The sequence below is a fragment of the Hyperolius riggenbachi genome, chromosome 9 (genome assembly GCF_040937935.1).
Source record: "Hyperolius riggenbachi isolate aHypRig1 chromosome 9, aHypRig1.pri, whole genome shotgun sequence".
NCBI classification, from domain to species: domain Eukaryota; kingdom Metazoa; phylum Chordata; class Amphibia; order Anura; family Hyperoliidae; genus Hyperolius; species Hyperolius riggenbachi.
Genome location: NC_090654.1, coordinates 62454674 through 62479211, shown reverse-complemented (window position 1 = coordinate 62479211; position 24538 = coordinate 62454674). Strand labels below are relative to the sequence as shown.

Below are 24538 nucleotides of genomic sequence, written 5' to 3'. Positions count from 1 at the left end.
TTCCATCCTGTCAGATAAATCAAATCCATCGAAATCAGCCACAAATCGATCGATAGAATCGATTTCTGATCGATCAATACTATAAAATTGGTTGATCAACGCCTGAAATCGACCAGTGTATGGGCCCCTTAACTGCCATAAAAGTTTATGGTGAGCAGGGAAGCTGGCCAGCATCTTTGTAAAGATCTTTTTCAGGGAGTGTCTTTATAAGGAATAAAGGCCATACTGAGAATCCCTCATGGAGAGATGAACTAGCCCAAAACCTGTCGGTAATGTCAGATTTCTTCTACTTACTGTAAGTGACAGCAACATAGGAGAGAAGCAATGTATGGCTCATTTTACTCAGGAATAAACGTACTTATTTGTATGTGTTTTAAATGTTAAGATTTTCGCGACAGTTCCTCTTTAAGTAGGGCATAACATACAGCGGTTCAAACAGTGGTGGTTAGGTGGCTGGTCTGACAAGCATTTTGCGTATTAACATCATCAGAGGCACTAACTGATGAAACGGCTGTCAGACCAGCCACCTAACCCCCAGTGTTTGAACCGCTGAATGTTATGCCCTACTGAAGGAATAAAAAGGTGTTAAAGGCATAGTACCTCTATTCTTCCTTAAATATTGATATACCTGCCCTATTATTGCATCTCAATATATTTTCTTCCACACGCCTCACAAGCTTCTTCATCCCACTATTACCCTCCAATCCCTTCTACCCTTTGTCTGCTCAGACTCTCTGTACACCTGCTGCACTCTGATCCCTTAATTCTATCTGTCCTCCTCCCAGTCCCCAGCCAGTCTCCTCTGTCCCAACATAGTGTCCCCATCCTCTCTGTCACTTTATTATGCCAAGATTCCTTCCTTTTTCTTACACCCACAGACTTTTCCTCTTCATGTATTTTTCTTTTCTGACTTGCTTTCTTTTCTCTGAAGCTTTTCCACTTCCGGAGTACATTCATAGTCAATAGCTTTTAGTTATACATTTTTGACACATACTGTACGACATGTATCGGTTGCAGGATCTGCTGTTGCTATACATCAGTGGTCCTAAGGCCCTCGGGCCAAATGTGGCCCCCTGAGGCTTTTTACCGACCACACAAAATGTATTATAGATGCGGTCAGCTACATTTATAAATATTGGTGGTCCGCATATAGAATGAAGCCAGAAGGCAGTAATTCGCTGGTTTCCAATCAAATTCTTCATCAAGTGACACTGTTGTCCAATTGGACTGAAGGTTGTCACCTTAGTATGCATCAATGTCTGGCCCGCAAAGACTTCTATGTATACTCCGGCCCCCCAGCAGTCTGAAGTATGTTGACCCGGCCCTCGACCCAAAACATTTGGGGACCCCTGCTATACATGTTCGGTAGGCCTCCCTGCAGTATTAGGGAGTCTTGCCCAAGGTCTCCTTACTGAATAGGTACTGGCTTACTTACTGAACTGGAAGAGCTGAGGTTCAATCCCCTGGTCTCCTGTGTCAGGCAGAGCCCTTTAGTAATTCTGAAGTGAAAATAAAAACAAAACACAGATGCTTACCTAAGGAGAGGGAAGGCTTTGGGTCCTATAGAGCCTCCCCGTTCTCCTCACACTCCCCGCTTCCCCCGCAGGCTTCTCCCTTAAAATCTCCCACCACGGGTGGCTGCAGAAGGCTTCGGGAGCCCAAGTCCTCCAGAAGACGGGTGGCTCTGTACTGCGAGTGTGCTTGTGCCTTCGCAGTGCATAGCTGCCCATCTTTGGGAGCCCGAGTGCTTCCGAAGACTTCCGAAGCCCAAAGCGAAGGAGAGCAGTCTACGACCGATCGGTTGTAGACTGCTAATGGGGGAGCCTGTGGGGGAACGTGGAGACCGGCAGGAGCACGGGGAGGCTCTATAGGACCCAGAGCCTTCCATCTCCTTAGGGAAGTATCTGTTTTTTGTTTTTAATTTTTCTTCAGCCAGTACATGATCGGGCCACTATTCGTTCCACTTACTGTGTTGGTATACCAATAAGATTGTTATTTATTGACATGTGATCAGGGGCGTAACAATGGGGGATGCAGCCCCTACTCCCACTGGGGTTGGGGCCCACTCGGGGGTGTTTTGGAGGGCAGGAGGGGTCGACTCGCAACATGAGGAAAGCTGGCCACCCATTGGCAGGGAGGGGGGATAGTCCCACCCCCCTCACCTCGGGCTCTCCTCTCAGCGCTCCCCTCCTGCAATTATTAGTGGCAGGATCCCATACCTCCCTGCGTTCCACCGTCAAAGCTTCCTCTAAGTGTCTGAAGCTACTTCCTGTTTAAACAGGAAGTAGCGTCAGACACTTAGAGATCGAAACCTCCGGCGCAAGGATGGAGGTATGTTTCCTGCCTGCTGCCACTGATGATTAATGCAGGAGGGGAGTGCACTGAGGGTAGAGACGAGTTATGGGGCGACCCATCCTGCCCCCCAAAAACTGCCCTAAGCAGACCCGGGGGGAGGGAGGCCCGGTGATTTTTTTTCTTTTGCAGGAGGGCCCGGGGATTTTTAGTTACACCCCTGCATGTGATATGTTTGAAATGGAGCTGCATGTTCTGTTTCTTTTGTGTTAAAAACATTTTATTAAGTGAATGCTGATTGCACAGGTTAATGTTTTTAAAAGGTTATACCTTATTGTTTATTTTTCTTTCTTTTTCTAATGACTACCACATGTTCTGTTTCTTTTTTTTTTTTTTTTTTTTTTTTTTTTTTTAAACTCAGCACACAGATCACATGTTCTGTTTCTTTTAACTATGCCAACAATAAATTGAAATTTAAAACAACATAACAACATAACACAATAAGCAGTTCTACAGCACAAGCATCATAGAAAAATCACCATGACCTCCAGCATGACTTATGTGGTTCCCTAGTAAGTGTTTGAAATAGGGCTGTTGTTGCCAAACAGATTCAGAATCAGAATTTGTTTCTTTACCAAGTACATGGGGGATTGTACCCGGATTTGTTTTCTGGCACAAGGGTCGGTGATGGTACAGTACAAAACAGTACACTATACATACATAGTCCTATAGACAACCTGTTAGGCCTGGAACCCACTGAAATCCGCAAACGCAAAACGCAACCGCTAGCGTTTTGTCTGAGCGGTTTGCAAGCGGATTCATGCGTGTTTTTGGTCGTGTTTTGCAACATTGTATTTTTTTGCCCAGCGGGTGCGTAGCGTTTTGCGTTTTTATCCTGATTGGTCCTGTGAATTATTTTTCATTTTGTTACAGTGTGCTGAACCGCAAAACGCTAGCAAAACCGCTCAGTTTAGGTTTTGCTGAGCGTTTCTGCTAGCGTTTCAATACTTTACATTGAAGCGCTAACGCTCCCAAAATGCTACAGGTCCTGTGGAAGTTGCCCCATCCATTAACATTAGCCCAGCATTTTGGCAAACTGCTAGCGTATCGCAGTGCTGCCAAAACGCTGCCAAAAGCGCTCCTGTGGGTTCCAGCCCTTTAACATAGCTGAGAAGGACTGGAGGGGTAGTCTAAGTGCTGTGTGAGCAGAGCTGCCACTATATCGGTGGCGCTTAACTGTTCCGCAGCAATTCAGATACCACGCAAGAATGACCCTCAGGAAGGAAACACGGCTGTCATTTTCCTTGCAGACTGCTTCTGTTTCAGAGGCAAATTTAGCCCGCGTCTAGAGCCCTAGTCCAATGCGGTGGGTCGGGAGGCCTGGCGACTGCAATCGGGGGTGACCTGGCCTGCTGGAAGAGAGCAGGGATCCTAGAGGACATGCCGGCCTGCTTTAGGAGAGCAGGGAGGGATCCTAGGCTGGCATGTCATCTAGATCTAAGATCTCTGCTCTCCTCCGGCAGGCCGGCATGTCCTCTAGGATCCCTGCTTTCCTCCGGCAGGCCGGCATGTCCTCTAGGATCCCTGCTTTCCTCTGGCAGGCCGGCATGTCCTCTAGGATCCCTGCTCTCCTCCGGCAGGCCGGCATGTCCTCTAGAATCCCTGCTCTCCTCCAGCAGGCCGACATGTCCTCTAGGATCCCTGCTCTCCTCCAGCACGCCGGCATGTCCTCTAGGATCCCTGCTCTCCTCCAGGACGCCGGCATGTCCTCTAGGATCCCTGCTCTCCTCCAGCACGCCGGCATGTCCTCTAGGATCCCTGCTCTCCTCCAGCAGGCCGACATGTCCTCTAGGATCCCTGCTCTCCTCCAGCAGGCCAGCATGTCCTCTAGGACCCCTGCTCTCCTGCAGCAGGCCGGCATGTCCTCTAGGATCCCTGCTCTCCTCCAGCACGCCAGCATGTCCTCTAGGATCCCTGCTCTCCTCCAGCACGCCGGCATGTCCTCTAGGATCCCTGCTCTCCTCCAGCACGCCGGCATGTCCTCTAGGATCCCTGCTCTCCCCCAGCAGGCCGACCTGTCCTCTAGGATCCCTGCTCTCCTCCAGCACGCCGGCATGTCCTCTAGGATCCCTGCTCTCCTCCAGCAGGCTGGCATGTCCTCTAGGATCCCTGCTCTCCTCCAGAAGGCCGGCATGTCCTCTAGGATCCCTGCTCTCCTCCAGAAGGCCGACATGTCCTCTAGGATCCCTGCTCTCCTCCAGCACGCCAGCATGTCCTCTAGGATCCCTGCTCTCCTCCAGCACGCCGACATGTCCTCTAGGATCCCTGCTCTCCTCCAGCATGCCGGCATGTCCTCTAGGATCCCTGCTCTCCTCCAGCACGCCGGCATGTCCTCTAGGATCCCTGCTCTCCTCCAGCACGCCGGCATGTCCTCTAGGATCCCTGCTCTCCTCCAGCACGCCGGCATGTCCTCTAGGATCCCTGCTCTCCTCCAGCACGCCGGCATGTCCTCTAGGATCCCTGCTCTCCTCCAGCACGCCGGCATGTCCTCTAGGATCCCTGCTCTCCTCCAGCACGCCGGCATGTCCTCTAGGATCCCTGCTCTCCTCCAGAAGGCCGACATGTCCTCTAGGATCCCTGCTCTCCTCCAGCACGCCAGCATGTCCTCTAGGATCCCTGCTCTCCTCCAGCACGCCGGCATGTCCTCTAGGATCCCTGCTCTCCTCCAGCACGCCGGCATGTCCTCTAGGATCCCTGCTCTCCTCCAGCACGCCTGCATGTCCTCTAGGATCCCTGCTCTCCTCCAGCACGCCGGCATGTCCTCTAGGATCCCTGCTCTCCTCCAGCACGCCGGCATGTCCTCTAGGATCCCTGCTCTCCCCCAGCAGGCTGACCTGTCCTCTAGGATCCCTGCTCTCCTCCAGCACGCCGGCATGTCCTCTAGGATCCCTGCTCTCCTCCAGCACGCCGGCATGTCCTCTAGGATCCCTGCTCTCCTCCAGCAGGCCGGCATGTCCTCTAGGATCCCTGCTCTCCTCCAGCAGGCCGGCATGTCCTCTAGGATCCCTGCTCTCCTCCAGCAGGCCGACATGTCCTCTAGGATCCCTGCTCTCCTCCAGCAGGCCGACATGTCCTCTAGGATCCCTGCTCTCCCCCAGCAGGCTGACCTGTCCTCTAGGATCCCTGCTCTCCTCCAGCACGCCGGCATGTCCTCTAGGATCCCTGCTCTCCTCCAGCACGCCGGCATGTCCTCTAGGATCCCTGCTCTCCTCCAGCAGGCCGGCATGTCCTCTAGGATCCCTGCTCTCCTCCAGCACGCCGGCATGTCCTCTAGGATCCCTGCTCTCCTCCAGCAGGCCGGCATGTCCTCTAGGATCCCTGCTCTCCTCCAGCAGGCCGACATGTCCTCTAGGATCCCTGCTCTCCTCCAGCAGGCCGACATGTCCTCTAGGATCCCTGCTCTCCTCCAGCAGGCCGACATGTCCTCTAGGATCCCTGCTCTCCTCCTGCAGGCCGGCATGTCCTCTAGGATCCCTGCTCTCCTCCTGCAGGCCGGCATGTCCTCTAGGATCCCTGCTCTCCTCCTGCAGGCCGGCATGTCCTCTAGGATCCCTGCTCTCCTCCTGCAGGCCGGCATGTCCTCTAGGATCCCTGCTCTCCTCCTGCAGGCCGGCATGTCCTCTAGGATCCCTGCTCTCCTCCTGCAGGCCGGCATGTCCTCTAGGATCCCTGCTCTCCTCCTGCAGGCCGGCATGTCCTCTAGGATCTAGCATCACAGCTAATTTGCAAAGTGAGACAAACTGAGGAGATAACTAAACTGGCCAGCTATACTGGGATCCTTATGCTAGTACCACACGATGCGTTTTTTTTGGTCGATTTCCCATTCGATCAATTTTTGTTTATATTTTCCGGTTGAGTTCCCGCTTGATTCTCTTATCTTTTCTTATCAATTTCCATTCACTTCTATGAGAAAGCGACTAGAAAAATGATTGAAAATAATATCGGACATGACAAAAATTATCTACTGAACCATCTATCACATAATTGTATGGTGTGTACCTAGCATTATAGTGCAACTGCTCATGTAGTATCCTTTCTGTCTGTGCATCCCACAGCCCAACGTAGCCCACTCAATGACTATCAGCGATCCAAGGCCACGGAATTAGTGCATCTCAATGAGGGCAACTTCAAGGACGAGGTCAAGGGAGATGTCAATGTTTGTGCTACGAGGTGTTCCCAGCTGCTGGACTGCAGGTAGGTGACCAATGAGGGCGAGCCAGACGGAGTGGAAGACTGCCTGTAATTGTGGGTTCAGGGGTGCCAGGCTGTCTTTGTAAGAGGGAGGGTGGCACATCATCAGCAATCACTCAGTCAGGGCTGGATTTACCATAAGGCACTGAAGGCACGTGCCTAGAGGCACCTAATGGAAAGGCGGCACACTCCCCTCCCACCTCCCTCCCTTCTTCCCTATGCAGACTTTGGAGCAGAGCATAAATGAGAGGTTACTCATCCAGCTCCTGGCATTCCACTGACCAGATCTCCCTTCAGTCGGGGGCACCACTACTACTTAAAGAGGAACTTCAGTGAAAATAATGTAGTAAAAAAAGTGCTTCATTTTTTACCATAATTATGTATAAATGATTTAGTCAGTGTTTGCTCATTGTAAAATCTTTCCTCTCCCCGATTTACATTCTGACATTTATTACATGGTGACATTTTTACTGTGGGCAGGTTATGTAGCTGCTCCTAGCTGTTTTGGCTGTTAGAGACCGCTGTAAACAGCTAATTCCTGTCTGTGAGCATTGTTACATTGTGGCAGTTTGCCCAGAGTACCGCGGTACTCAGAGCTTCTTGTGGGAGGGGTTTCAGCACAAAATCAGTCATACAGCGCCCCCTGATGGTCTGTTTGTGAAAATCATTATATTTCTCATGTAAAAGGGGGTATCAGCTACTGATTGGGATAAAGTTCAACTCTAGGTTGGAGTTTCTCTTTAATACTGAGGGTACCTCTGGCTACCTAATACTAAGGGACACCTGTTACATGCAAGAGAAGTAAGGGAGAAGTGGCAGCTGGGACAGCCAGCACACTTGCGGGGGTTTGTAGCTTCATGGGCGGTGAAGTCTAGGGTGCCAGGACATCTGTGCCTATAAGCTTCTGTGATGTAAATCCAGGCCTGCTCTCACTGATAGTGTTTCTGCATCCACATTTCCATATCAGAGCCATGACAATTCCTTAGGAGAGAATATGAATAGTTTAAACATTTTTACAAATAAAAATCTTAAGTATGTATACACAAAAAAGATATGGTAATTAACTTGGATGAAAAATGTTGTTGCTCAAAGTAGCCACCCAGATCTCCTGATCATTCATGAGCTCTGGGCTGAAAGTGCACAGGTATTAGTGCAGTAGGAACTCTGCAGTCTGTGATCATCTCTTACCATCCAAGCAGTTTACCATGGTACAAGAGACTAACTGGTAATGGCATATAGTAGAATGCAGTAAATAATTCAGAATACCCACTTTTATGGTAAATATTCTGGTTTTAGCATTATAACAACTTCCTATAGCTATATATTGCTAAGTAGCCCCGCCCTTTCATTGAGGCTTATCCTAGGCTATTATGCTTAATTCTCCCCTCAGAGCATTCTGGGAAATCTGCTATGTTTTTGTACTGGCTTTAGAACTTTCAGTAAACTAACATTCTGCAGAGATCGCCTGCCAGCTGCACATTCTTTGCTTGCATACCTCCAGATCTGTGCAGCTGCTTCCGCCTTCCAGGCCCCACATGTATTGTGTACCGTCCCGACTTCTCCGCAGCCCATGGGTGTGACCACGCCCCACGTATGTGACATAAGTGCATGAGGCGGTGTCGCGTGGTACAGGTGCCCCTAGTGCCATGGAGAAGGACAAGGGGGAGGCTCACCAGTGAACAGGAGAGCCTACAACACCTGCCAAGCAGCTGAGGGGTACATACTTTACTTGCCAGCACCCGAGGGTCGTCAAAAAATCGAATGCCGCTACTGCCACACACCTGATCGAGTTCTTTCCAGAATGTCAGATTGAACGATTCCAGCCAAAATTAATTGAAATGTTGATTGGGCAGCCACGTTGTGGCATCGATCTCTGCCAAATTCAATTATTACAATCAAATCGGCTGGATATCGATGCCATAAATTGTGTAATCTATGGGCACCTTAGTTTGATGTAAAGTTGATATTTCAGATAACAGTTTAATAGTTAGGATATTTCTGAGTTTGATCAGGCATTTGAATTTCTTTGTTTTAGGGCTATGTGGGCCAATCAGTATCACAGTTTTATGAAGTCAGTTCAGCAGAGCAGATTAGAAAGTGTGGTGCTGTTATGTGTCTCTCAACAGCAAGTAAATCCTTACAGATAGAAATCTGTTCTGAGAATAAAGTATAGTTATGCCCAGCTGGGACGATTGTGACATTAATGTTACTCAGGGAGCTCCAGGAAAACAATGCCTGTCAAACCAGACCCTAAATCCGAATGGCACCCCATCTTCCTCATTTCATAGGTCCTTTGATTACAACTTGAAGACTCACAGCTGTCGCCTTCTACCATGGACCCAGAACTCCCCCAACGTCATCCTGCAGAGGAACATCAACTATGATGTCTACCAAAAGAAGGGTAACTTATGGAGGGTTCATGTGCTTGTAATATCCGTACAGTCCTCAGGTCCAGCTGTATCGTAACAATTATACATTGCTGTTTTTTTTCCAGACTATGTTCGGGAGTGTATAGTAGGGAATGGGGTACATTATCGTGGAACAGCGTCTAAGACTGTGAAAGGGAAAACTTGTCAGCAGTGGAGACTGAAATTTCCGCATGAACACAGGTGAGGAGTGACCATGCAACTACAATCAATATAAAGTGACAGTGTGGTCCTGTCCAGGTTTTCCTTAGTGACCATGCACACCCCTACCAATCATTATAAAGTGATAGTGCCTTCCTGACCACTGATGATGCAGGCTTCATTTGTCTTTAAAGCATAGCTGAATTGAAAAGCAAAATCAAAATAAGCATACACACGTCATACTTGCCTCCCGCCTAGTCTACTCACCAATCTCTTTCTCCTCTCCCTTGTCCTGTTTGTCCAATGTGATCAATGGAATTCTCCACCCTCCATTTTAAAAATGTTGATGACCCCGTAACAGTTTCTGAGTCAGCACTCCATTGACCTGTAATGTTGCTTGAGTCAAAGGGACACATGGACATTACCTTGCACATCAGTTATTCTTTCAGTTATAGCTGACAGCAACTGATGTAATGGAAAAGGGACCTAAGGGCTCATTTACACTATATGAGTTGCAGTGAGTTTTAAAGCGCTGCATATAGTATGCGTTTTACAAGAGAACATGAAAGTCCGTGGTGATTAAAACTCATAGACATGTGCGGAAATGCATAACCGATTTGACACCGTATTTTTTTATTTATTTATTTTTTTTCTTTTTGAACCTATGCATCGCTCACATATTCAGATTATGCCCACTATAATACTATGAGTCCATCTAAGTTGATGCACATGACTCCAATCCAGTATCTTTTGAATATTCATTTTTTTTTTTTTCCTTTTTATATAAGCTTGTAAATAGTGATGGATGCAAAACGGAAAAAATGCTCTTTTATTTCCAAATAAAATATTGTCGCCATACATTGTGATAGGGATATAATTTAAACGGTGAAGTAACTGGGACAAATGGGCAAATACAATACGTGGGTTTTAATTATGGAGGCATGTATTATTTTAAAACTATAATGGCCGAAAACTGAGAAATAATGAATTTTTTCAGTTTTTTTTTCTTATTCTTACTGTTAAAATGCATTTACAGTAAGGTAGCTCTTAGCAAAATGTACCCCCCAAAGAAAGCCTAATTGGTGGCGGAAAAAACAAGATATAGATCAGTTAATTGTGATAAGTAGTGATAAAGTTTATAGGCTAATGAATGCGAGGTGAACATTGCTCGGAGGCATAAAGTGAAAACGACCAAGGGCTTAAGTGGTTAAGTTCTCCTGCAAAATGTCTTGATAAATTTTGGAATTAATTTTTACTTCGATGATAGCAATCCGGCCATGCCCTGATGCAGCAAAGCAGCCCCAAACCATGATGCCCCCACCACCATGCTTCACAGTTGGGATGAGGTTTTGATGTTGGTACGCTGTGCCTCTTTTTCTCCACACATAGTGTTGTGTGTTTTTTCCAAACAATTCAACTTGGGTTTCCAAAGGGTTCACATACTTTTTTTTTTTTCTTGCTAATGTATACAACTAAGAGTGCTATAGTTCAGCACCTCCTGCTCATTGTCTGCTCTTCATCTTCCTTCCCCTCACCACAGAACGTTGACTGCTCCTAAAACTCTCAATGATCAACAGTGATGGTATTGGGGGACGAGTATTAAGCATCTCCACTGGGCTTAAGAGAAATATGGAAAGTGCCATCTTCAGCTGCATGGCTCTTATGTTGGGCTTTTCAGTTCCGTCGTTTCTAGGTGACACCTGGAACAAGCAGGGTCGGATTTGTACATTTTACTGCCCAAGGCCGCTATCACCAGCCGCCCCCTGACAAACAGCAAACCCCCTACCACAGATACACTTCTATTGGTCCCAGTAATGTATTTAAAGATGCTTATTAACAATGCAATTTAACTGTGCAATCAGCCTTCTAATTGAATGGATTGGACAGTGTTGAGAGTGCCAATCGACTACAAATGACCAATCAATTGTTTTACCAATCTGTTTTGTGGATTGATTACATCTGAAATGATCAGAATGGTTATAATTTTTATTCCATTTATGGGCCAAATCAATGCTTTCTACTCTGATACGTTGGAGCTGGGTGGAAGGTGGACTGGACTTGAAGAGCCATCAATGGTGATGAGTAACACCTCAGGTCACAGACAATAAGCTACCCGCGTTTGCTGCCCCTTCATACCCAGAGTGCCAGCCCACCCCTTGCTTCTTGGTGCTCTAGGCCAGGGCCTTTGTGGCCTTGCCTGAAATCCAGCCATGGGAACTAGCATGCAGCTAGTAAATGGAGAAGTCACTCCGAACACCTTATTTGCATGCTTGTCCTGGATTATTGATTCAGAAAATTCTGGAAAACCATGGTACCTTCTGTTTTCTACTCATTTAAAGGTTTCCCTAGATTGATCTGCTAATCTGTTCCTTCAAAGCGGACCTCCGGTGTAAAAGTAAAACCCACTCTATTAGCGTGGCAGAAAAAAGTCTACAAACTGGCCAACTGTGCCGTACAATCCAGGTTTTGTTGGTAATTTATGTAATGGATGTTCAGCAGGAGATTTATTTATTTTTACTCCACCCAGGTACTCTCCCAATTCAAAAAATGCACTGGATGAGAATTACTGCCGCAACCCAGACGACGATCCCAAAGGACCATGGTGCTACACCACGGACAAGAACCTCCGCCATGATGTCTGTGGGATTAAGAAATGCGAAGAGGGTAAGTGGGGTGCAGGGATGAGTTATGTGTATCTTTTTTATTGTAGCTGGATTAAAGAGACACCGAAGTGAAAAAAATATATGATGATTTGTATGTGTAGTACAGCTAAGAAATAGAACATTAGGAGAAGAGACATAAGTCTAATATTGTTTCCAGTACAGGAAGAAATTCCAGTTGTTATCTATGCAAAAGAGCCATTGAGCTCCACTACTTTCAAAGGTGGGGAGAGCTCTGTCTTCTGAAGCTTGTTACCTCATTATATTGTTTTTTTCTTCTGCAGAGTATAGGTCAATAGTTCACTGGCCTGCTCTGTAATCATTTAGAATGCTGAGTAGTGTGTGTAAACTGCAAATATTAGAGAATGATGCAATGTTATAAAAAAAACACTATATAACTAAAAATACAAATATGAGAATATTTTCTTTGCCATGAATGTTCTTGTAATTATCTGTACTACACAACCAATTCATTATTAATTATATCATTTTTTTTTTATTTTTATTTTTTTGCTTCCGTGTTTCTTTAAATGTTATCACGGTGCACGCGCTGGTTTCTGATAGAATATGGGAATGTCCGGGTATCTGTATATCAGTAATCTGTGTACAGGTAGTCCCCGGTTTACGAACCCCCGACTTACAAACGACCCACCGATATGAACGCCCACCGCGATGACGTCACGCCGCTGGGGACTACCTCTTCTGCACAGTTTTTAATGCAGAGTAAGCGCAGCGGAAGGTAGATAGAGGACATCTCACCTGATCCTCGGCAGTAGAAGTTCCCATCGTGCTGCCTGGAAGCTGCGCGGCCCGTCCTCTCGCTCCGTCCACTGTCCTCCCGGCGGCTTCACATGCGTCGCATAATGACGCAATCAGGAAAAGCCCCCTAGTGACGGCGTCTCCTGATGCGTCATTATGCGACGCATGTGAAGACAGTGGACGGAGCGAGAGGACGGGCCGCGCAGCTTCCGGGCAGCATGATGGGACCTTCTACCGCCGAGGATCAGGTGAGATGTCCTCTATCTACCTTCCGCTGCGCTTACTCTGCATTAAAAATGGGGGCCAAGGTGGCTGTCCCGACTTGCGGACAGATTCAGGTTAAGAACGAGCGACAGTCCCTATCTCGTTCGTTAACCGAGGACTACCTGTATATGATGAATTCAATGCCAAGAATTCATCTATATGAGAATCCTGAAAATCCCTGTTTGTGAGCGCCAGGAATTTGAGTGTAGGAAAGCTGTGAATCTAGGTAAATATAAATTATTATTGATTTATAGAGCGCCAACATATTCTGTGGTAATGTACAAAGTAAGAAAGCAAACATGGGGTACATAATGATACAGAAAATTATATACATCAAACATGGGCACTGGTACAAAATTAAAAATTGATAATTACAATGACAAATTGTGGCGGATGTGCTGTGAAAGGGCATTCCAGAGGAGGGTTGAAGCACGTGAGAAGTCTTGTATATGAGAATGCGAGGAGGTCATTCTAGAGGAGGGCAGTAGAAGCTCCTTTGCAGATCTAAGATTGCTGTTGGGTTGGTATCTGGAAAGAAGTGAGGAAATGTATAAGGTGGTGAGATCGTGGAGAGCTTTGTAGGTTAGTTAGAAGTTTAAAATTGACCCTCTTGCTAATTGGCACTTAATTGAGGAGCAGCAGAGGAAGACCAAGAAGAGAGATGAATGAGAGGAGCAGCTGAGTTCAGTACAGATTGGTGCGGTGCCAATCGGTTAGTTGGTAGTTGACAAAGTCAATATATTACAATAGTCAAGACATATTATAAGAGCATGTAGTAACATTTTAGTTGTGTCCTGAGTGAGAAAAGGTCAGATGCGAGACATGTTTTTGAGTTGGAGATGACAGGAGCTGGTTAGAGAGTGAATGTGAGGAATAAATGACAGAGAAGAATCAAATATTGCCCCTGAGCACAGTGATTTGGGAACTGAAGTTATTAGAAGTGTTATAAACATGTATTGTTATATCAGGCAGATAGGTGGACAGACGGTGGAAAGATGATTAGTTCTGTTTTACTCATATTAAGTTTTAAGAAGCGAGAGAACATGAAAGAGGATGTAGCAGTCAGGAACATGTGTGAGGAGGGAGTTAAAGAGACACTGAAGCGAAAAAAAAAATATAATATAGTGAATTGGTTGTGTACTATGAATAATTACTAGAAGATTAGCAGCAAAGAAAATATTCTCATATTTTTATTTTCAGGTATATAGTGTTTTTTCTAACATTGCATCATTCTATAATATGTGCACATTACACAACACTCGGCATTCAAAATGAGTCTTTCAGAGCAGTCTGTGAAGTAATGACCTCTCCTCTAGCAGAGAAAAAGTAAAGTTATCTTACAGTTGATAATAAAAGTCAGATAACAGCCCTCTCCACGACTAACTTAGTCGGAGAGCTTAATGGCTTGTTTGCATAGAGATAACTGGAGTTTCTCAACTCTTCCTGTACTGGAAACAATTAGACTGATGTATCTGATCTTAATGTTTTTTATTTCTTAGCTGTACTACACATACAAATCATAATATCATAATTTTTTTTTCGCTTCAGTGTCTCTTTAAGGCCTGGGGCCAAGAGATACAGTTGTGTATCTGTAACGATTTAAAACGTTACCTCTGTGGTGGAAAGCAGCGCAGCTGCTTTCACACCTGATGTCACCTCTTTGGCCAAGCCATCCCGGGTGTCGCTTCCCGACTCAGCTGGGACAGGGATCTCTGTTGCAGCAGCTTGGCTCCACACGCCTGCGCATGGAACAAAAGGACCTTTACATGGAGCTAAAGGACCTTTATGGGCAGAGGAGACGGATCAGCTGACTTTGTGGTCAGCTGACTTCCACCTGTCAATCTTCTTTGCAAGTTGATTCAGACCCTCGGGCGGGGCTGCTTGAATCTGCTGTCAGTATTTAAACCTGGAGTTGTTACTCTGTCTTTGTCTGTCGTCGTGAACGCTTGTGTGTCAGCACTCAGACCATAGTCAGATCCCAAAGTGTGCTAGAACCGGCCGGAGCCGGGGATCCACACTTAGCCAGATTCTGTTGATAGCTTAAAGTACTAATTGTATCTGTGTTCTAGCATAGTTTCCAAAGGTGTTGATGATCACGGAGCTCACACCTTAGCATTAGGAATTGAACTGTATTATTTGTTATGACCTTCTGCCTGCTTGACTATTCCTCTGAACTCTGATTTTGTACCTTTGTCATTCTGATACTCTGTTGCCAAATCTCGACTAGTCTCTGGATTCTGCATCTGCCTCCTGTCTCTGTACTTTATCTGTCCGTGTGTTAACGACCTGGCTTGTCCGACCTCGAACTATCTCTCCTGTTAGGAGATAGTTCGCAGATCTGTCAGTGACACTTCCCCATTGGTGTCACTCACGTTCTGTCCTTCCCTCTCCCTGTCTGACTCCTTCCGGTGGAGAGGCCAGACTACGGAAGGAACTTGTTGCTGAACAGTATTCCTATCTGCTCTTGCACCTGTCTTCCAGGTGCCGTCCTCAAAGTATTACTGTTTGCACCTTACACTTACAAGCTCTTAGACTGCAGTAAGGTCTGAATCACCTGCTCCACAGGTGACCATTAGAGCCGTGTTATTTGTATCTCTTAGACTGCAGTAAGGTCTGAATCACCAGCTCCACAGGTGACCATTAGAGCCGTGTTATTTGTATCTCTTAGACTGCAGTAAGGTCTGAATCACCTGCTCCACAGGTGACCATTAGAGCCGTGTTATTTGTATCTCTTAGACTGCAGTCAAGTCTGAATTACCTGCTCCACAGGTGACCGTTTTCTCTGTCTGTACCTTCTAGCCCCACTAGGGGGCCTTGTGTCTAGTCTGTGGGAGCGATCAGAGCGGATGGGGCTGCAGGAAGCACCAGGTATGTATACAATCTTTGTTATTTTACAGCTCTGAGTCTTTTAGACAGGCCTTTAGATGTGTCTTCTTAAAGAGAACCTGTACTGAGTAAAAATATTTAAAATAAACACATGAGGTAACTTCAAATCAACATTACAGAGTTACCTTGCCATCAGTTCCTCTCAGAAGCTCACCATTTTCTTCTGACAATAATCCCATCCAGTTCTGACAATATTTTGTCAGATCTGAAATATATCAGTTGCTGTCAGTAAAATATCAGTTGCTGTCAGTTATAGCTGAGAGGAAGACGGATGTACCAGGTAATGCCCATGTTTCCCTATGGCTCAAGTGGGCGATGTTACAGTTTAATTGTGTGCTGACCAGAAAGCTGTTATGGGTAATGGCTATTTTCAAAATGGAGGACGGAAAATTCCCTTGATCACAGTGAACAAACAGGAAGCGGGACAGGAGAAAGACACTGAGGAGTAGACTACATGGAAGGTAAGTATGACTTGTGTATGCTTATTTTGACTTTTATTTTCAGTACAGGTTTTCTTTAAACAGGGGACTTTCTGGGTGCTGCAATATTTCAATCCATTATGGTGTAGTGTGTTACCAATGGAGTTCTTAGTTACTGCGGACCCAGGCAACAGTTTGGGGCTGAGTTCTGTATAGACAGGTCACTGTCTTAGAATCCTAGTCTATTGCTATGGAGGGTCAGGCGGGATGACCGAGGTGGCTTCCGTCATGCAGTGTGAGTAGGAGAACTACGCTCTTGGAGGTCAATCAGACATCACTAAAGAAAATCCGGAATGCCATATTTTTATGAGGTGTTGGGGGGCCTCTTAAGGCCCATGCCCATAATGCAGTGGCGTAGCTAGAGATCATGGGGCCCCATAGCAAAACTTTCATGGGGCCCTCAGATGTAGTTATTATTAAGCAATGCCAACGGCCTCTAACTTATAAATAGAAGTTAAGTGGGCAATTTACATTATCATGCAGTCAAAACTGCGCGTAGTTCATGGGCACTGAGATAAAGTCAGATGGTGGAGAAACACCAGAAATTTAATGGTGAATACATTATACTATTGCTAAACCCGGTCACAATGTGATTATTACGAATGATTTTTTTGTGACAAACTATTTTATCCACGATATTAACAAACATTTGTTAAACAATGTTTCACAACGCACGCCACCCACGGCGATTACTTGTTTTTGTGCAACCGCCATGTTGGATTAAATCACGGAGGATCAGTTTTGCCGCAATCGCATAAATGATCGTTTACGCAATACGGCAGAAAAAACTACACTTGCAGATTCGGCCAGATGGATCGGGGAAAGATTGTTCATCAACAGAGATCCCCCCCCCCCCCCATCCCAACCCCCACCCCCCCAATCCATCTGGCCGTCATCTGGGGATATTTAGCTTTATACACAGACTAAATCTATGGTCAAAGTGATCCTTAGTAGAGGCTACCTCAGCTGAATTGATCCAGCGTGTGCACATAGCTTAATGCAACCAAATACTGCTTAAACAAATATTAAATGCAAACATTTATAGGCACAACACCCCCGCCTCCCAACCTCCCATCCTCCATAATCCACGTGTACCACAACTACTTTTAAAAACAGATGTATGTTTAATTCCCACCAGCAGAGCTGGGACAAGGTCCTCTAGCACCCAAGGCTGAGACACTAACGTGCGCCCCTCTATCCCTCCCACCCCAACCATCACACTCTGATTGCTATTAGACTAAGAGGCGCCCCCGGGCCCCCAACACCTTAATCTCTAGTTTACCCAATTTTTGGAGTGGTTCAACTAGGCTGACATGCGTGTCATGATCAAGAAAACTAACTATAACTTACTTGAAAAATTGCAAAATGTTACTTTATTGATGCTGAAAAAACTTAAAAACTGCACACTAAAAGCGCATGGGATGGCCACCCCGCCACACAAGCAGAACACACACCACGCACCGGTGCACCACACAAGCATATACAAAGTCACTAGGGAAACTTATACTGTCCTTAATAGGACCATGAATTATAATAGTTGCGCCCAATGTTCAAATTTACTTTATATCCGTTATCTCCAAAAAGTTAGGAAAGACTCCAGCACTAGATAGCAAGGTGAAAAAAGCTTATATCCAATAAATGTAGCAGCATAAGTCCCCAAGCGAGCAGCAGCAAAGCGTTCATAACAAGCATAAGCCAGATTGCCAACTCAGTTCTAGCACATTATCTTCCACAAACAACAAAAGGCAAACAGGATCTCCCTGTATATCAAGTCCAGCCTATACAATCAGCTGTGTTGGAATTGCATATTATGCAGTTTGTGGATAGTAGCTTGGTATCTTGCCCAGTCCGCTGTAGGTAGCCTCTGTGATGTCCACCCAGATATACTCACTGTATCACTTGTTAGTGCATGTTCATAAGCCTTTGAGCGAGGTGTAGTTCGCCCACCTTGTGTGAATGCTCCAGTTGGGGACGCGGAGAGTGCTGAACCGGCGGGATGATGCTTGTGTCCCACGGGCCACTGAAAGGGTGGCAGATAGTTGGTTGGTCAGCAGGCTAACTCCATGTAGTGCTGCGATTTGGCGGCGTGGCATCCCATGAAGGAGAGTGGCTCTCTACCGCAGTTTAGCTGGCTTCCGGCTTCATCAGGGGGGCGTCAATCTCTAGTTATCTGGCCTGCAGTCACTGCCATGTATCCCCTTTTCTTATTTTTCTCTGCTTCAAACACAATAGAGGAATGATAGCTGAGTGAGTTGTGCGCCCCCTCCTACACTGCGCCCTGAGGCTGGAGCCTCTCTCGCCTCTGCTTCGGCATGGCTGCACACCAGTGAAGTTTATATTTCCAAAATAATAATGTAAAATAAGATTGTGGAATAAGACGTGAGATACAATTCCAGAAACTCTGAGAGCAAAACTGAGCTTCTCATTCTCAGGGTCATAATACATGTAATCATAACTTGGTTGTACAGGTACTGTATAACATTTTGTACCATAATAAAAGAGCAAAAGGAAAAGAGAGGATGACATTTTCTTATACAATAAAACTCAGTAAAATCCAACTTTTGTGCCATGTGTGCCGGTTAAAGTATTACACAACTTGTACAAACAATGGATCAGTAATATTAGCTTAAACCCCCTCACCCCTTGCTCCAAAGGTCACCTTGTTTGGACTGCTTGTCTATGTCCATTTGTCAGCTGATCAGATTGTCACACACTGTTCCTTTAGAGGAGCCCACAAACAAAGAAGACCTCCACATCCGAGTGTGCAAACCGATGGTATGACCGAGCGGATAGCCAGCATATTTATAAGCAGGCGGACAGACGAGGGGACTTCCGGTCAACTAACTACTTCCTGTTCAGAGTTCAGGAGACGACGCATGCGAAACTTGCAATGGCGCGTCTAGGACAATTCTGGTGTGGTTGGCACCGCACAAAATGATTGTAAACCCATACGTAATTACGTTCGTATTAACGTGTTCATTTGAGAAGTGGGCAAAGATCAGTCCATGCACATGCATACCCACTTTTGTGGTTTAGAATGATGGGCACTTATAAGCCACAGCCCTGTCAAAGAGGGCAGCCATACCTGGGCACAGACCATGCACATGACTAGGAGACCTGGACCCAGGGAGGCACTGCTTGCGCTTGCCTCCCTGGGTCTGCACATGCACAGACGCATGTGCATGGTCTGTGCCCAGTTATAGCCGCCAAAGAGGGCAGCCATACCTGGGCACAGACCATGCACATGACCAGGAGACCTGGACCCAGGGAGGCACTGCTTGCGCTTGCCTCCCTGGGTCTGCACATGCACAGACGCATGTGCATGGTCTGTGCCCAGTTATAGCCGCCAAAGAGGGCAGCCATACCTGGGCACAGACCATGCACATGACCAGGAGACCTGGACCCAGGGAGGCACTGCTTGCGCTTGCCTCCCTGGGTCTGCACATGCACAGCCGCATGTGCATGGTCTGTGCCCAGTTATAGCCGCCAAAGAGGGCAGCCATACCTGGGCACAGACCATGCACATGACCAGGAGACCTGGACCCAGGGAGGCACTGCTTGCGCTTGCCTCCCTGGGTCTGCACATGCACAGCCGCATGTGCATGGTCTGTGCCCAGTTATAGCCGCCAAAGAGGGCAGCCATACCTGGGCACAGACCATGCACATGACCAGGAGACCTGGACCCAGGGAGGCACTGCTTGCGCTTGCCTCCCTGGGTCTGCACATGCACAGACGCATGTGCATGGTCTGTGCCCAGTTATAGCCGCCAAAGAGGGCAGCCATACCTGGGCACAGACCATGCACATGAACAGGAGACCTGGACCCAGGGGGGCACTGCTTGCGCTTGCCTCCCTGGGTCTGCACATGCACAGACGCATGTGCATGGTCTGTGCCCAGTTATAGCCGCCAAAGAGGGCAGCCATACCTGGGCACAGACCATGCACATGACCAGGAGACCTGGACCCAGGGAGGCACTGCTTGCGCTTGCCTCCCTGGGTCTGCACATGCACAGACGCATGTGCATGGTCTGTGCCCAGTTATAGCCGCCAAAGAGGGCAGCCATACCTGGGCACAGACCATGCACATGACCAGGAGACCTGGACCCAGGGAGGCACTGCTTGTGCTTGCCTCCCTGGGTCTGCACATGCACAGACGCATGTGCATGGTCTGTGCCCAGTTATAGCCGCCAAAGAGGGCAGCCATACCTGGGCACAGACAATGCACATGACCAGGAGACCTGGACCCAGGGAGGCACTGCTTGTGCTTGCCTCCCTGGGTCTGCACATGCACAGACGCATGTGCATGGTCTGTGCCCAGTTATAGCCGCCAAAGAGGGCAGCCATACCTGGGCACAGACCATGCACATGACCAGGAGACCTGGACCCATGGTGAATGTGTGCGCAGAGCAGTGAGCCGGCGGATAACAGGTTCACGCCTGCCAAAGTGGGCAACCATAGCTCGGCACAGTCCATGCAGCATACAGGCAGAGACACACACAATTAACAACACAGCACACCAGAATACGACATTTTGGCACTTCTCCTCAGGGTGGTTCTCCATACAACATGGTGGACCACCGAGTCTGTATAATAAGTGCACTAATAAGTGCACTAATTAGTGGAGGAAGGCAACATAAAAGTAGAGATGTTGGAAACAGACACATGTTGGATACACCTAGGTAACTGTTGTAAAAAAAAGGTACATTTGATAGTCAATAAGAACATCAATTTCCTGTAGCGATCATTTTCTCCTGCCAAGTCACTGCACCTGACCCAGTAAAGTAGTCCTTTTATTTGTCCCTGTTCGTTTTTGCCTCGTAGGTGGGATTGTGTGAGGAACCGCTGTGCAACGGAACCATCCCCGGATGTGCCCTCCACTCCGCCGCCACAACACTTCCATTTTCTAAATCCTCCTGGTCTACCATTGTCGGGGGGCAATACTGTTGTACGTTTTTCTGCCGTAGGAAATTGTGCAGAGTGCACGCAGCTTTGACAATGACCTCCACTTTATCTGGGTCCACATTGATAGCCGTGAGGAAAACACGAAAACGCTGTGCCAGGATCCCAAAAGCATTTTCCACTGCACGTCTAGCACGCGATAACCTGTAGTTAAAGATCCTTTTTGGCTTGTCCAGTCCACGTTGAGGAAATGGCTTCACAAGATTCTCACCCAGAGCAAAAGCCTCGTCAGCCACGAACACAAAGTTTAGATGTTCCACTGTGTCATCATTCTTTGGCAGTTGCAGCTGTTTCTTCTTCAAGCGGCGGTTGAATTCAGTTGCCTCCATTACACCACCATCTGAGACACGGCCATTCTTCCCCACATCCACCATCATGAATTCGTACCGTGCATTTACAAGCGCCATCAGAACCACACTGAAGAACCCTTTGTAATTGTAAAAGTACGAGCCACTGTTGGGAGGTGGGTTGATACGCACATGTTTTCCATCCACTGCACCTCCACAATTAGGAAAATTCCAGATCATGTGGAAATCATGGGCCACTGCCTGCCACTCTGATGCATCTTGAGGAAACTAGAAATAAGGAGAAATACATGGTTAATCATCTGAAAGTACAATGTCGTAACAAAGGAGAAAAATCACTACAGAATAGGTTGCCAATGTAAACACTGTCATTTGCACAAGCGTTTCAGTTTGACGTTCAGTTTCAAAAGTTATCACTCGACAGCACACGCAAAACACACAATCCAGAAACATAAGTACATACCTTGACGTACTCGGGCATCAATTCCGACACAATAGCAGCACACGTTTCGGGGATGATTCTACCCAATGCCTGGGGTGAAATGGCAGCTGTAAACTTTAGATCTGCATATGAACGTCCGGTAGCCAGGTAGCGAAGGGTCACTGATAGACGCTGTTCTGCAGTAATAGCTGTTCGCATCACGGTGTCCTGCTTTGTTATCTTTGGCCCGATGCGCTCCAGCAGTTCATCAAAGTTAGCGTCTGACATGCGCATGTAATTGCGAAAGTCATCAGGATTGTTCTCACGCAACTCACGGATCAGACCCATGTGTCCCAACTCTTCCCGTTGTAGCAACCATTTCTTGCACCATTGTCGTCTCTCTCTCCTCGTCCTCCGACGCTTTGCTGCCGCCCTTCTCCTAGCTACTGCAGTCAATAGCAAAAGTCCAACAAAGGTCTGCAGACGGTCTGGCTCGTACACATCCATGCTGACTCCTTGCTTGCAAAATGGCGAATGACACGCTCGCTAATCCGATCGGGCTTTTGTTTGCGGAACACTTCCGGCGTATTAAAATTCTGCATGGAAGTACTATCCCTCACTCCTTATAACCTGCCCCTATCGCTATCGAAAACAAAACGAAGGTATAAACGGAAACCAAAAAAGGAACTTTCGTTTCGTTTCAAGCAACCCTTCGATCCTGGAAAAAACGAAACCATCAGTATCGACAGCAAAAACTTACCCGTGGGTGGTGATTTTAACCATACGATCGATTTCTTCTATATAGAAAAGTATAAATGGTACAATCGAAACGAAGGCAAAAACGAAGGGAAAAACGAAACGTGTATTCCCAGCATAATTCCTACAATAACCATAGTTAAGTACCTTCTGTAGTCTAAAGGTGACCATACACTAATAGATGCCTATCTAGGGATCTAGTAACTGCCCACACACTGTATACCTGTTTTCAATAGATTTAACCATGGAATCTATTAAATCTGTGGATCTACTGCCTGCGGGCCCCCAGGTCTTCTCCATTAAATTTGTGTTCCCCTCTGTGTGGTCAGCAGAGCTCTCGTCTGTCCACCATCAAGCCTCCCTGGAGTCTTCTCTCCAAACCAAAGCACTTCACCCTGTGTCTTCTTTCCTGGGTGTCATGTGACAAGCATTAGAGGTTGTGTATGCCATGGTACCTCTAGTGTTTGTCACATGACACGGGCGCACCAGGAGAGAAGACACAGGGAGCAGTGCAGCGGTTCGGAGAGAAGACACTGGATAAGGGAAGAGGCATGCCTGCAGACAGGTGAGAGTTAGGTCTGCTGCCAAAACTCTGTCAGCCATTCCCAACCCACTGCTTATCGAACGATATTTTCTATGTGGTGCGATCAACTGATTCAAACAATTTGGGACAAAATTCGATCAGGCATGGTTTGCTGCATCGATTTCTAGCAGGTTTGATCACATTGATTGAATCTGCTGGATATACATTGGGAAAATTCAGTGAGTGTATGGCCACCTTAAGACCAGTTTTATCAGTATGTTTCTGTGGTCTTGGAAGAAGGCCCCAGGAGAACATACAATCTGCATGCAGTGTTCCATCTTCAAACCTGGCAGTCTAGCACTGCAAGGTCAGAGTGTTGGCTGCCATGCCACCCAGGGGAGAACAAAATGAGCACTCTTGGCTCCTGGCAATGAGTAAGGTTTCCCTCAGAAGAAATCTGTAGAAATGCTTCTTCCTTAAAGGGAGGGTTCGCGGAAAATAAAAATACTAATCCACTTACCTGGGGCTTCCTCCAGCCCGTGGCAGGAAGGACGTGCCCTCGCCGCCGCTCCGGAGGCTCCCGGTCTTCTCTGGTGGCTCACCCGGCTTCCAGGTCGGGCTCTTGTGCACTCCGTGTGTCTCACGCGGTCGCGCTGAAGTCATCGGACATCCTCCAGGCTGTACTGCTCAGGCAAAGACTGGGAGCCTCCGGAGCGGTGTCGAGGGCATGTCCTGCCTGCCACAGGCTGGAGGAAGCCCCAGGTAAGTGGATTAGTATTTTTATTTTTTTTTTATCTCTCTCCGTGGATCCTTCCTTTAAGAACAAACACTTAGAGGTTAGAGACGGCCTCGAGTGTAACAGGTGAAACCGCATTTACAATTTGTCACCTGTGTCCAGGAGTCGACTACTGAAGGGCTCACTCACAGCACGTCCTAGATGTTAGCTCCTCCAACACCACAGTTATTTCTTTCTTTTCTTTTTTTATTTCTGCTTTCAAACATCATTGGAAGTGAAGATAAACCGTGTATACTTGTTGACGCTTTACTACAGTCATAACAATGGGGAACTGAAGTGAAGAGTGAGACTTTGAATGGTACTTGGTCTTGCTGTAAACTGCTGTGCTGCTTGATAGTCCAGTAGGCATTGCATATACTTCTACCTGAGCTATCTACTGTGTCCAGGGTAGTCCACATAGCTGCAGCATTGTTCTTCATGTGTTTTTACTTAATACATTTGGTCTATTATGGCCTTTTAACCAGGGCCAGTTCTAGACTTTTTGCTGCCTGAGGCTGCGCCCCCTAACTCCTGATTTAGGGCTGGTGCACACCGAGCGGCTTTTTGGGCGTTTTCAGATCCGCTTGCGGCTGCGGATCTGCTTGGTCAATGTATCTCAATGGGGTGGTGCACACCAGAGCG

General features: G+C 47.0%; 2 protein-coding genes across 3 annotated transcripts in view; one reads left to right on the top strand and one right to left on the bottom strand.

The window, feature by feature from the left end:
* Positions 1–24538, top strand: part of MST1 (macrophage stimulating 1) — a 95232-nt gene that overhangs the window by 23662 nt on the left and 47032 nt on the right. For both annotated transcript variants that reach the window (XM_068252918.1, XM_068252916.1), the window contains exons 4-7: positions 6408–6546; positions 8832–8944; positions 9038–9152; positions 11638–11774. In XM_068252918.1, the coding sequence (XP_068109019.1) occupies positions 6408–6546; positions 8832–8944; positions 9038–9152; positions 11638–11774 (504 nt within the window). The remainder of the gene's footprint in view (positions 1–6407; positions 6547–8831; positions 8945–9037; positions 9153–11637; positions 11775–24538) is intronic.
* Positions 20948–22130, bottom strand: LOC137531611 (putative nuclease HARBI1). Its single transcript, XM_068251551.1, has 2 exons — positions 21885–22130; positions 20948–21691 (listed from the first exon to the last, which is right to left on the bottom strand). Exons 1-2 carry the CDS (start codon positions 22128–22130, stop codon positions 20948–20950), a joined length of 990 nt encoding a protein of 329 aa, XP_068107652.1.